General features: G+C 45.3%; 1 protein-coding gene across 2 annotated transcripts in view; it reads right to left on the minus strand.

Annotated features, from left to right (window-relative positions):
• PIDD1 (p53-induced death domain protein 1) overlaps window positions 1-12,255 on the minus strand; it is a 49,833-nt gene that overhangs the window by 24,151 nt on the left and 13,427 nt on the right. For both annotated transcript variants that reach the window (XM_040328514.1, XM_040328515.1), the window contains exons 5-7: window positions 7,868-7,922; window positions 3,020-3,221; window positions 2,689-2,823 (exon numbers count right to left, since the gene is read on the minus strand). In XM_040328514.1, coding sequence (XP_040184448.1) covers window positions 2,689-2,823; window positions 3,020-3,221; window positions 7,868-7,922 — 392 coding nt within the window. The remainder of the gene's footprint in view (window positions 1-2,688; window positions 2,824-3,019; window positions 3,222-7,867; window positions 7,923-12,255) is intronic.

A 12,255-nucleotide genomic window follows, 5' to 3' on the forward strand; every position in this document is an offset into this window, starting at 1 on the left:
TTTTTTTACACTTTTTTTGTGAAATGGTAGGGGTACAATGTACCCAGTTATCAATTCACATAGGGGGGGGCGGGATCTGGGGGTCCCCTTTGTTAAAAGGGGCTTCCAGTTTCCAATAAGTCCCCCACCCGCAGACCCCCACAACCACCGGGCAAGGGTTGTGGGGATGAGGCCCTCGTCCCCATCAACATGGATACATGGTGCTTTGGGGTCCAGACGCCAAAGCATCCTCCACACGTTGAGGGCATGTGGCCTGATATGGTTCAGGAGGGGGTGTGTGCTCTCTTGTCCCCCCCCTCTTTTCCTGCGGCCTGCCAGGTTGTGTGCTCAGATAAGGTATGGATTTTTGGGCGGAACCCCACGCCATTTAAAAAAAAATTGGCACGGGGTTCCCCTTAACCTCCCTGGCGGTATGATTCATTCAGATTTTAGGTGCTGAAAGCGGTACCATTATTTTGCATGGAAATTTGGCGTTTTATATTGTATGCCTGCAATTCTTAGGAATAACTCGCTTAAATCTGTCCAAACCAGAGTCTAGTAGACATCCCGGGTATGATAAAGTTTGAAAAACAAAATCATAAATTATAATATAATAAATAACTATAAATAATTATAACAAATAATAATGTAATTATAATAAAAATTATTCAATAATGTAATCAAATCAAAAACACTGAAATTTGCTCAGTTGCAGAATTGTCGCCGTCATTACTTTTATTGTTTAATGACGAATTTCCCCACAAATCGCTATCGCTCAATTCTGCAAGTGATTCTAATTTATTATCACTGTTTTCTAGCTGGTCTAAAACCACTTTTGACATAAAGGGACTCTTTCTGGTTGCCATGGACAATCTCCAGTTTCCAGGCAGAAAGAACAGTTTTTATAATATAAAAGTGCATGTAGGACACTGGGCAGACCACTAGGGACAAAGGGGGTGTGTATTTATTTCATACGATACTGTAATCTATAAGATTACAGTATACTGTATGTAATGTGTGTATTTCCTTTTTTGAATTTGGCGCCGATCTCCACCCCCGTGCGTCGTAACATTGCAGGGAACGGAGCTCGGCGGCACACAGGCACTGTGAATCGAGCGAGGAGGACACAGCTCGATCACACAGCGGGGAGGCATCGCAGGATCCAGGGACAAGGTAAGTAAACTCTGTCTGTGGACACTGCAAGGCGATCCCGAGTCTGACTCGGGGTTACCGCTTTTGGTGCTGAAATCCCCCCCCCCAAGCCAGACCCGGGAATAGCGCTGAGGGGGTTAATATCCATACCAGACCTGAAGGGCCTGGTATGGAATTTGGGGGGACCCCCACGCAATTTTTTTTTTGGTTCAGGTTTCCCCTTAATATTCATACCAGACCCAAAGGGCCTGGTAATGGACTGGGGGGGGGGGGGGGGGGGGCCCATGACATTTTTTTTTCAATAATTTTTATCTGTATTGCCGGGACCTGACAATTCATTATAGCCGCGAGTGGTTTTAAATTACCTTTTTTCCCCTTTAGAAATGTCATTTTGTGCAGAGACTGTTCTAAACACGAGAAAAATGGGCCACTTTACAGGCATACTATAGACGCGCTGACGTCACCTCGTGCTCCATTCGCAAACCCAGAAGGACCGGTTGTCCGTTTGTGCTTCGGACGGCACATCAGACTACAGGCTCTCTTTTAACTGTAAAATTGTAAGTTTAATACTGTGCTCTATACAATTAGATTTTTTGGGGTTTTACACTATATAGAGCGTTTCTATATTTCTTATGTACCACGCACATCCTCTGTTGATTTGATTGGGAGGCGATTGCTGAGAATCCATGACTGTGCCTGCTGTCTCTTGGAGCTAAGCTGTGATTTATTACACGCATTCTTTGATCCTCTGTCATTGGGGATCATGGTAATTTGGTAAGAGTTTATTCCTGCTCATTTGGTGGTGGATCCAACACGTTTTTTTTTTCACAAGTGGATACAACAACTCGCGTTTATATGGACTTTTTGTTACTCAGCACTGGTGTATAGTTATTGGTTTTAGCCATTCATATTATAAACCATGTTTTTTGTTTCACAAATTTATGGACATTATTTAATTTTAGGATTTTAATATTTTATATGGACTTCAGATATCAATATTGATTTTCATAAATGTTTTCACTTTAGTCATCAATTTATTTGTGGATTCACCATTATTGTCTTTTCACAATTCACCAAGTTATGTATGGGTTTATTCTCATTTAATTGATTATTGGTGTTATTTTAGCATTTATTGATTTTTAAGGCTGGCGTGATTTATTTTTCTTCCAAATACTATAGACACCCCCAAGGTACGAAATTTAAAGGAATATTTCACTTTTATTGTTTCACTTTAAGCATTATTAAATTCACTGCTCCCAAAAAAAACGTCAGTTTTTAAGACTTTTTTTTTTGCATTGATACATGTCCCCTGGGGCAGGACCCAGGTCCCCAAACACTTTTTATGACAATAACTTGCATATTAACATTTAAAATTAGCACTTTTAATTTTTCACGTTCGTGTCCCATAGACTTTAACTGTGTTCGAACAAATTTTTTGCCTGTTCGCATGTTCTGCTGTGAACCGAACCAGGGTAGTGTTCGGCTCATCTCTAGTAATAAGTCAATGTCGTCAATGCACAAATACAAGAACTTAAACCATCCAGCCTGCTGTCTCACCTCACGCACTGACTTTTCCTTTGTTATAGTGCTTAGATCTGTCCATGTTTCTGATGAGTCGCTGAAAGTCCTAATGACCACCTCTCGTTTTCGCACACGCTTCAGGTAAGTGAAGGGGATGGTGATTTCAACATCCTGTTGAGCAATAAATTACACATATACCTTCAACATTGTGAATCACTCTAATAAAAACACTATTAACCTCAGCATGAACCATTTTTAGTGCCATTCCTCAGACTTATAGAAAATATGAGATTTATTTTGGAAAGTCTTGTTCTATAGACGCACCCCAAGGACACATAAGGACATATAAAACCAACAGCTGACTTACCTGATGGAACTGAATGCCATGAGGCTGAAGCTCCAAGGTGCTACTGAGCAGCACATCATGATGTCCAAGTCTCACATGCTGTGAATCTGGCTGAAATATCTGAAAACCAATTTTCATAGGATATGAGACAGCTCCGGAAGGAAAACAAAGATGAAAGCCACCAGGTAAGAATACCCAGCATCCCTCTGGTGTAACCAAAAAACTGGAAACAAAAGTAAATTATTGTTTATTATTAGTGTAGAATGACATGCAAACAGCTACAATACATACATACAGTATTTACTGTTTCAGCCACCAAAGTGGTAATTTTGTTCAGTCCTGCCACAGTGAACAGCCAAGAGGATCTCTCTACTATTTAATTGTTCAGATTCCTGGGTTACCTCCCTACTAATTGGACTGAGGAGGTAAAGTTGATTTATTGACCAATGACACCTGGTTTATGTGGTGAGGTGACTGGGCAAACCACAGGCTAAAAAAAAAAAAAAAAAAACAATTTCCTCCATCGATACTAACAGCTTGGATGGATGAATCCTATTCTGACAGACACTAGTGATTGTTGTCAGAATACTCAAATGACAGCTGTATCTGATTGGATGCAGCCACTGTTCAGCTGACAATTTTCAGCCCAACAATTTTTAAAGAACGTTGGATGGGAGGGGGCCGGCAGGGCCACCCCCACTGAGCGGATTTCAGCCAGTTCATCAGGAACTGTTGGAAATTCCCATAGTTTATGACCAGCTTAAACGAGTTGTCTTGATATAGCAGGAAATAAGTGGGCCACCTGCCTGTGAAATGTGGGAGGTGTTTGCAAATCACAAGACTAGCTTTATAGAATTAACAGTAGACTTGCTGTAACTGATTAAACAGTAAATATACATATAATTATCTAAACTTTGTATTTAGCCATTACCATATGCTTAATGCTATAGTTGCACACAAAGAAGGAGCTGAAGGAGATTTTTACAGTCTCTCTGTTTGTAATCTAAACTGTAAGAAAAGTTGTCTTATATACTCACCTGTCTGCAAATCCAGGCACTCTCAGCAGAAGGCAGGACCTGTGTTCATGCAGAGCCAATGATTATCTGACTCTTTTGACACTACAGTATGGGGTTGATTTACTAAACCTGGAGACTGGAAAATCTGATGCTGCTCTGCAGAGAAACCAATCAGCTTCCAGGTATCTTTGTCAAAAGAAGCCGAGTGATTTCTATGCACAGCTGCACCAGATTTTGCACTCTGCAGTTTTAGTAAATAAACCCCTATTTGACATCACTCACTTGACCTACAACTACAAACATGACTGTGCTCAGGAACCGGCAGCTGAAAGAAGCCCAAAAATGAGGCTAGGTAAGTATGGAACAAGGTTTCCAAGCAGTTTACAGGAACAGGATGCAGGCATAGGATAACTTAGGGTTATAACACAATTTAGGTCTGCTTGCAAGGTAACTTATTTATGCTTTCTGGCAAAGGCATCCTTATTTAGGCTTCTCAGTGATGTACCATTTTGTGATGCCTTCTTCTCTGCCAGGACTTTTATTGCATCCACTGACACAGCCATTATTGCATCCACTCAAAGGAGCAACTATAATCTTCAGGGCCCTGGTGCAAGAAACCATGAAGGGCTCCTACCAGGATTGTTGCTGGGTCTCAGCTAGAGCTAGTGCGGATCCCCCACTTGCATCAGGGTCCCCAGAGAGCTCTCCCCCTACATCAGGGTCCCCAGAGAGCTCTCCCCCCTACATCAGGGTTCCCAGAGAGCTCTCCCCCTACATCAGGGTTCCCAGAGAGCCTCTCCCTACATCAGTGTCCCCAGAGAGCCTCCCTACTTACATCAGGGTCCCCAGAGAGACCCACCTTACATCAGTGTCCCCAGAGGGCCCCCCTACTTACATCAGGGTCCCCAGAGAGACCCACCTTACATCAGTGTCCCCAGAGGGCCCCCCTCTTACATCAGTGTCCCCAGAGGGCCCCCCTCTTACATTAGTGCCCCCAGAAATCCCCCTTACATCAGGGGCCCCAGACAGCTGACTCCCACCCCCTTCCAGGTGTTCCCCTGTGTACCTGACTGATGGAGGTGGGAGGCGGCGATCGGCAGCTCTATGGTGTCCACAGGCAGGGGGGTTCTCCCTGGGGCTAGTAATACTTCTCACAAGTGTATACAGTGGAGAGGGGAGGGACCTCTGACCTGGGCATGTATCAGCAACAGTGTACAAGCAGAGTGAAAGTGAAACTGATACCTGCCCGGGTCATAGGCCCCTTCCCTTGCCACTGTATACACTTACACTCTGTAAGAGAGAACTACAAGCCCCAGGGAGATCCCACTGCCCACACAGGCACCATAGAGCTGCCGATCTCCACCTCCCAATGCCCAGTCGCAAGTGCGACTGCAGCGAACCCTATAGTTTTGCCACTGCATCCACTGATACTAATGCTGGGTGTTATAATTGCATCTATTGACACCAATGTTGGGGGCTATTATGACATTCATTGACACCAATGTTGGGGGCTATTATTACATCCATTGACACCAATGTTTGGAGCTATTATTCCATCCATTGACACCAATGTTGGGGGTTTTAATTTTTGCATCCACTGTCACCAACATTGGGGGTTATTATTGTGTCCACTGGCATCAATGCTGTGGGTTATTATTGCACTCACTGATACCAATGCTGGGGGTTATTTTATTTTTTATTTTTTTTAATTTCTTTATTTATAAGCAGGGAAATGGGTCCACAAGAACCACCATGGCATTACATGAACACTCAGAAAGGCAATACAGCAATACGTTTAGTACAAATGTACATAATAACAGGTTGGTCTATACCTTGCCGGCTAGCACCCGATACCACCACCAGGGGCCCTATGTCACGTCAGCCGTCTAAGGGCATGGTTAATTGCCCACCGGGACTGCTGGTAGGCTCCCGTGTGTGAAGGTCAGGTCTGGGGGTTATTTTTGTATCCACTGATACCAATCCTGGGGATTTCGATTTTGTCATCCGACAACAATGATGTACTTACTGACACCCATGCTGGTAGTTTTTTAGTGCACTGACACTCATGCTGGGGATTATTATAATCCAATTTATTCAGTGTGCATTGCGATATGATGCAAAAAAATGCAGCAGATTCTTGTGCATTGAGGTGTGAAAATGCATTGCATCGACCCCCTGGAAGTGTTGGTCCTCTACAATTTAAAAGTTGAACACTTCTGCAGTAGAGGTGGTTCATTGTGGCACAACTGAGCAGTCACTATTACAACAGCAGCAGCTCTAGATTTGCATTATCAGAAGCCTGTGGGAGTGAAAGCAGAGGGAGCACCCATAAATTTGCGGTATTCTCCTGCAAGGCGGTTAAGCATTTGGCTGAAAATTATTAAGAGCTAGAAAATGTTATTTCCATGGGTCAGTGACATAAAACCTACATCTTAGAATTGAAGGGATATGTACAAAAAAAAATGTATTATTATTATTATTAACCACTTCCATACAGGGCACTTATACACCTTCCTGCCCAGACCAATTTTCAGCTTTCAGCGCTGTTGCACTTTGAATGAAAATTGCGCGGTCATGCTACACTGTACCCAAACTAAATTTGTATCATTTTGTACCCACAAATAGAGCTTTCTTTTAATGGTATTTGATCACCTCTGGGCTTTTTTCTGCAAAACAAAATTTAAAAGACTGAAAATTTTGAAAAACAAATGCTTTTTTTTTGTTTCGGTTACAAAACTTTGTAAATAAGTATGTTTTCTCCTTCACTGATGGGCACTGATGGGGCTGAACTGACGGGCACTGATAAGGCAGCACCGATGAGGTGGAAATGATGGGCAATAATATGCAGCACTGATGGGGCACTAATAGGCGGCACTGATAGGTGGCGCTGATAGGCGGCACGGATGGGCACAGATAGGCGGCACGGATGGGCACAGATAGGCGGCACAGATAGGCGACACGGATGGGCATGGATGGGCACTGATAGGTGGCACGGATGGGCACTGATAGGTAGCACGGATTTATATTGTACCTATGGATGCCAATCAGTGCCAAACAACAATGCCTGCCAATCAGTGATGCCCATTGTGGGCACTGATTGGCATTCATTGTGCGCACTGATTGGCATCCCTGGTCGTCTAGGGTGGCATACCTGGTGGTGAGCATCCCTGGTGGCATCCCTGGTGGTCTAGTGGCATCCCTGGTGGTCTAGTGTGGGCATCCTCGGGGTGGGGCTGTGCTGATAATCGATCAGCACAAACCCCCCCTGTCAAGAGGAGCAGCCGATCGGCTCTCCTCTACTAGCGTCTGACAGACGCTAATGAGGAAAAGCCGATAACCGTCTCTTCTTATTTACATTGTGATCAGCCGTGATTGGACACGGCTGATCACGTGGTAAAGAGTCTCCGTCAGAGACTCTTTACCTAGATTGATGTTGCGGGGTGTCAGACTGACACCCTGCAACAACGATCGCCGCGATGCGCGCCCCCGGGGGCACGCATCGGCTCAATATCCTGAGGACGTCATATGACGTCCAGTCAGGATATTGAAAACACTTTGCCGACATCTTTTTGCAATAGGGCGGGAGGCAAGTGGTTAATAATAATAATAATAATAATAATAATAGGTACGGGGAGAGCTGAAGAGAGCCCTCTCATCCTCTTGGTACAAGTCCTTATTTGTAAAACAAGGACTCCTCCATGATCACAGCCTGATGTCCAGACACTGTTTAAAATTGAAAAGTCAGAGCAAAATAGCAAACATGGATGGCCATTGTAATAAGAACCAAGAAACAAGTTGCCTGGTCAACAATTAACAATACAGATCAACAATGGCAAGGAATAGTAAAATTTACCTTTTTTCATTAGATTTCACATAGATCTTTTTTATCTCTGTGCTACCAATGTCATCTGCAGAAAAAAAAGATCAAATGTTAACACTATTCATATGGAAAATGCTCTATAACTATAGATGATCTTGATTTGGATCTCAATCTAAAATGTTCTTATTAGTAGAGTGTGGAAGTGTCAAACCCATTTTCAGGCATTTATTTATGTCTATTCTTCCAAATCAGCACCCTGGCTCTGGTGACAACTGCCAAATGTGGGATAATCTCACACTTTGATGAGATTTCCTTCCTGCCATGTTTCTAAGGCTTCTTTCACACTATGGCCCTTTTCACACTACAAAATAAATCCGTTTTAATAATCCGTTTTAAAATCCGTCAGATAATGTTAAAAAACGGAAGTTATACGTCCTTTATAAAATATCATTAAAGTCTATGGGATTTTTTTATGTTCCGTAAAGATCCGTAATAGTCCGTTATAACATACGGACGTTAGTTATAACGGAATATGTGACGGGTCTTGCACTATTTTTTGTAAATTATTTGTCCGTTGCAAGTAACGGATATATTAACGTCCGTTATATTTTAACATTGAAGTCTATGGCACATGGACGTTAGTAAATGTCTCCATAAATGTCCGTTATGTTAACGGACGTTAATTTTACTGAGCATGGATATTCAGGGGAACCCCGCTGTCAATTTAAAACAAAAATGACGTGCGGTTCCCGGTAAATATCCATAACCAGACCCTTCAGGTCTGGTATGGATATTCAGGGGAACCCCGCCGTCAATTTAAAACAAAAATGACGTGCGGTTCCCGGTAAATATCCATAACCAGACCCTTCAGGTCTGGTATGGATATTCAGGGGAACCCCGCCGTCAATGTAAAACAAAAATGACGTGCGGTTCCCCCTAAATATCCATAACCAGACCCATTATCCGAGCACGTTGACCTGGCCGGCCGCAGAAAAGAGGGGGGGACAGAGTGCGGCCCCCCCTCTCTCCTGAACCGCACCAGGCCACATGCCCTCAACATGGGGAGGATGTCCCCATGTTGATGGGGACAAGGGTCTCATCCCCACAACCCTTGCCCGGTGGTTGTGGGGGTATGCGGGCGGGAGGTTTATCAGAATCTGGAAGACCCCTTTAACAAAGGGGACCCCCAGATCCTGACCCCCCCCCCTGTGTGAAATGGTAATGGGGTACACTGTACCTCTACCATTTCACGAAGGAAGTAAAAAGTATTGTAAAAAAACACACTGACACAAAAGAATAAAGTCCTTTATTAAAAAAAAAAAAAAAAAAAAACTCCAGCGCTGAAAAATCCACTCGTTCCCGGCTTCCAGCGTTGTCCTGATCCTGCGACGGGTGCGGGTGATCTCCCGCGATGAGAAGATCCAGCGTCGGGTGATCTCCGCTCCGGCGATGTGAAGATCCATCCAGCGCAGCATCCCGGACCTCCTCTCACCGCTGGGCACAGCCCAGCGAATGAGCGGAGGCAGCAGTGACATTTCTTATATAGAGGAGGCAGAGCCACTCGTCACGTGACCCTGCCCCCTCTGACGTACCTCTGCTACGTCACTGGGGAAGACCATGAAGAGGAAAGGTCTTTCCTCTTCATGGTCTTCCCCAGTGACGTAGCAGAGGTACGTCAGAGGGGGCAGGGTCACGTGACGAGTGGCTCTGCCTCCTCTATATAAGAAATGTCACTGCTGCCTCCGCTCATTCGCTGGGCTGTGCCCAGCGGTGAGAGGAGGTCCGGGATGCTGCGCTGGATGGATCTTCACATCGCCGGAGCGGAGATCACCCGACGCTGGATCTTCTCATCGCGGGAGATCACCCGCACCCGTCGCAGGATCAGGACAACGCTGGAAGCCGGGAACGAGTGGATTTTTCAGCGCTGGAGTTTTTTTTTTTTTTTTTTTTAATAAAGGACTTTATTCTTTTGTGTCAGTGTGTTTTTTTACAATACTTTTTACTTCCTTCGTGAAATGGTAGAGGTACAGTGTACCCCATTACCATTTCACACAGGGGGGGGGTCAGGATCTGGGGGTCCCCTTTGTTAAAGGGGTCTTCCAGATTCTGATAAACCTCCCGCCCGCATACCTCCACAACCACCGGGCAAGGGTTGTGGGGATGAGACCCTTGTCCCCATCAACATGGGGACATCCTCCCCATGTTGAGGGCATGTGGCCTGGTGCGGTTCAGGAGAGAGGGGGGGCCGCACTCTGTCCCCCCCTCTTTTCTGCGGCCGGCCAGGTCAACGTGCTCGGATAATGGGTCTGGTTATGGATATTTAGGGGGAACCGCACGTCATTTTTGTTTTACATTGACGGCGGGGTTCCCCTGAATATCCATACCAGACCTGAAGGGTCTGGTTATGGATATTTACCGGGAACCGCACGTCATTTTTGTTTTAAATTGACGGCGGGGTTCCCCTGAATATCCATGCGACTTCTGGAGCTGGACTTCAAGAAAGGGTGAAATGTTTTTTATTAACGGACGTTAGAAAGGAATGATATAACGGATGTATACGGATAAACATTATCCGTTTTCAATAAAGGAAGAATGGTAAAATATTTATCCGTATGTATCCGTTATTAAATCCGTTAATAAACGTCCGTTAATAGGTGTAATACGGATATTATAAAACGGACATACAATCCATAGGCTTCTTTCACACTATGGATTGTATGTCCGTTTTATAATATCCGTATTACACCTATTAACGGACGTTTATTAACGGATTTAATAACGGATACATACGGATAAATATTTTACCATTCTTCCTTTATTGAAAACGGATAATGTTTATCCGTATACATCCGTTATATCATTCCTTTCTAACGTCCGTTAATAAAAAACATTTCACCCTTTCTTGAAGTCCAGCTCCAGAAGTCGCATGGATATTCAGGGGAACCCCGCCGTCAATTTAAAACAAAAATGACGTGCGGTTCCCGGTAAATATCCATAACCAGACCCTTCAGGTCTGGTATGGATATTCAGGGGAACCCCGCCGTCAATTTAAAACAAAAATGACGTGCGGTTCCCGGTAAATATCCATAACCAGACCCTTCAGGTCTGGTATGGATATTCAGGGGAACCCCGCCGTCAATGTAAAACAAAAATGACGTGCGGTTCCCCCTAAATATCCATAACCAGACCCATTATCCGAGCACGTTGACCTGGCCGGCCGCAGAAAAGAGGGGGGGACAGAGTGCGGCCCCCCCTCTCTCCTGAACCGCACCAGGCCACATGCCCTCAACATGGGGAGGATGTCCCCATGTTGATGGGGACAAGGGTCTCATCCCCACAACCCTTGCCCGGTGGTTGTGGAGGTATGCGGGCGGGAGGTTTATCAGAATCTGGAAGACCCCTTTAACAAAGGGGACCCCCAGATCCTGACCCCCCCCCTGTGTGAAATGGTAATGGGGTACACTGTACCTCTACCATTTCACGAAGGAAGTAAAAAGTATTGTAAAAAAACACACTGACACAAAAGAATAAAGTCCTTTATTAAAAAAAAAAAAAAAAAAAACTCCAGCGCTGAAAAATCCACTCGTTCCCGGCTTCCAGCGTTGTCCTGATCCTGCGACGGGTGCGGGTGATCTCCCGCGATGAGAAGATCCAGCGTCGGGTGATCTCCGCTCCGGCGATGTGAAGATCCATCCAGCGCAGCATCCCGGACCTCCTCTCACCGCTGGGCACAGCCCAGCGAATGAGCGGAGGCAGCAGTGACATTTCTTATATAGAGGAGGCAGAGCCACTCGTCACGTGACCCTGCCCCCTCTGACGTACCTCTGCTACGTCACTGGGGAAGACCATGAAGAGGAAAGACCTTTCCTCTTCATGGTCTTCCCCAGTGACGTAGCAGAGGTACGTCAGAGGGGGCAGGGTCACGTGACGAGTGGCTCTGCCTCCTCTATATAAGAAATGTCACTGCTGCCTCCGCTCATTCGCTGGGCTGTGCCCAGCGGTGAGAGGAGGTCCGGGATGCTGCGCTGGATGGATCTTCACATCGCCGGAGCGGAGATCACCCGACGCTGGATCTTCTCATCGCGGGAGATCACCCGCACCCGTCGCAGGATCAGGACAACGCTGGAAGCCGGGAACGAGTGGATTTTTCAGCGCTGGAGTTTTTTTTTTTTTTTTTTTTAATAAAGGACTTTATTCTTTTGTGTCAGTGTGTTTTTTTACAATACTTTTTACTTCCTTCGTGAAATGGTAGAGGTACAGTGTACCCCATTACCATTTCACACAGGGGGGGGGGTCAGGATCTGGGGGTCCCCTTTGTTAAAGGGGTCTTCCAGATTCTGATAAACCTCCCGCCCGCATACCCCCACAACCACCGGGCAAGGGTTGTGGGGATGAGACCCTTGTCCCCATCAACATGGGGA

This window comes from Rana temporaria, chromosome 11, assembly GCF_905171775.1.
Source record: "Rana temporaria chromosome 11, aRanTem1.1, whole genome shotgun sequence".
Classification (NCBI taxonomy): Eukaryota; Metazoa; Chordata; class Amphibia; order Anura; family Ranidae; genus Rana; species Rana temporaria.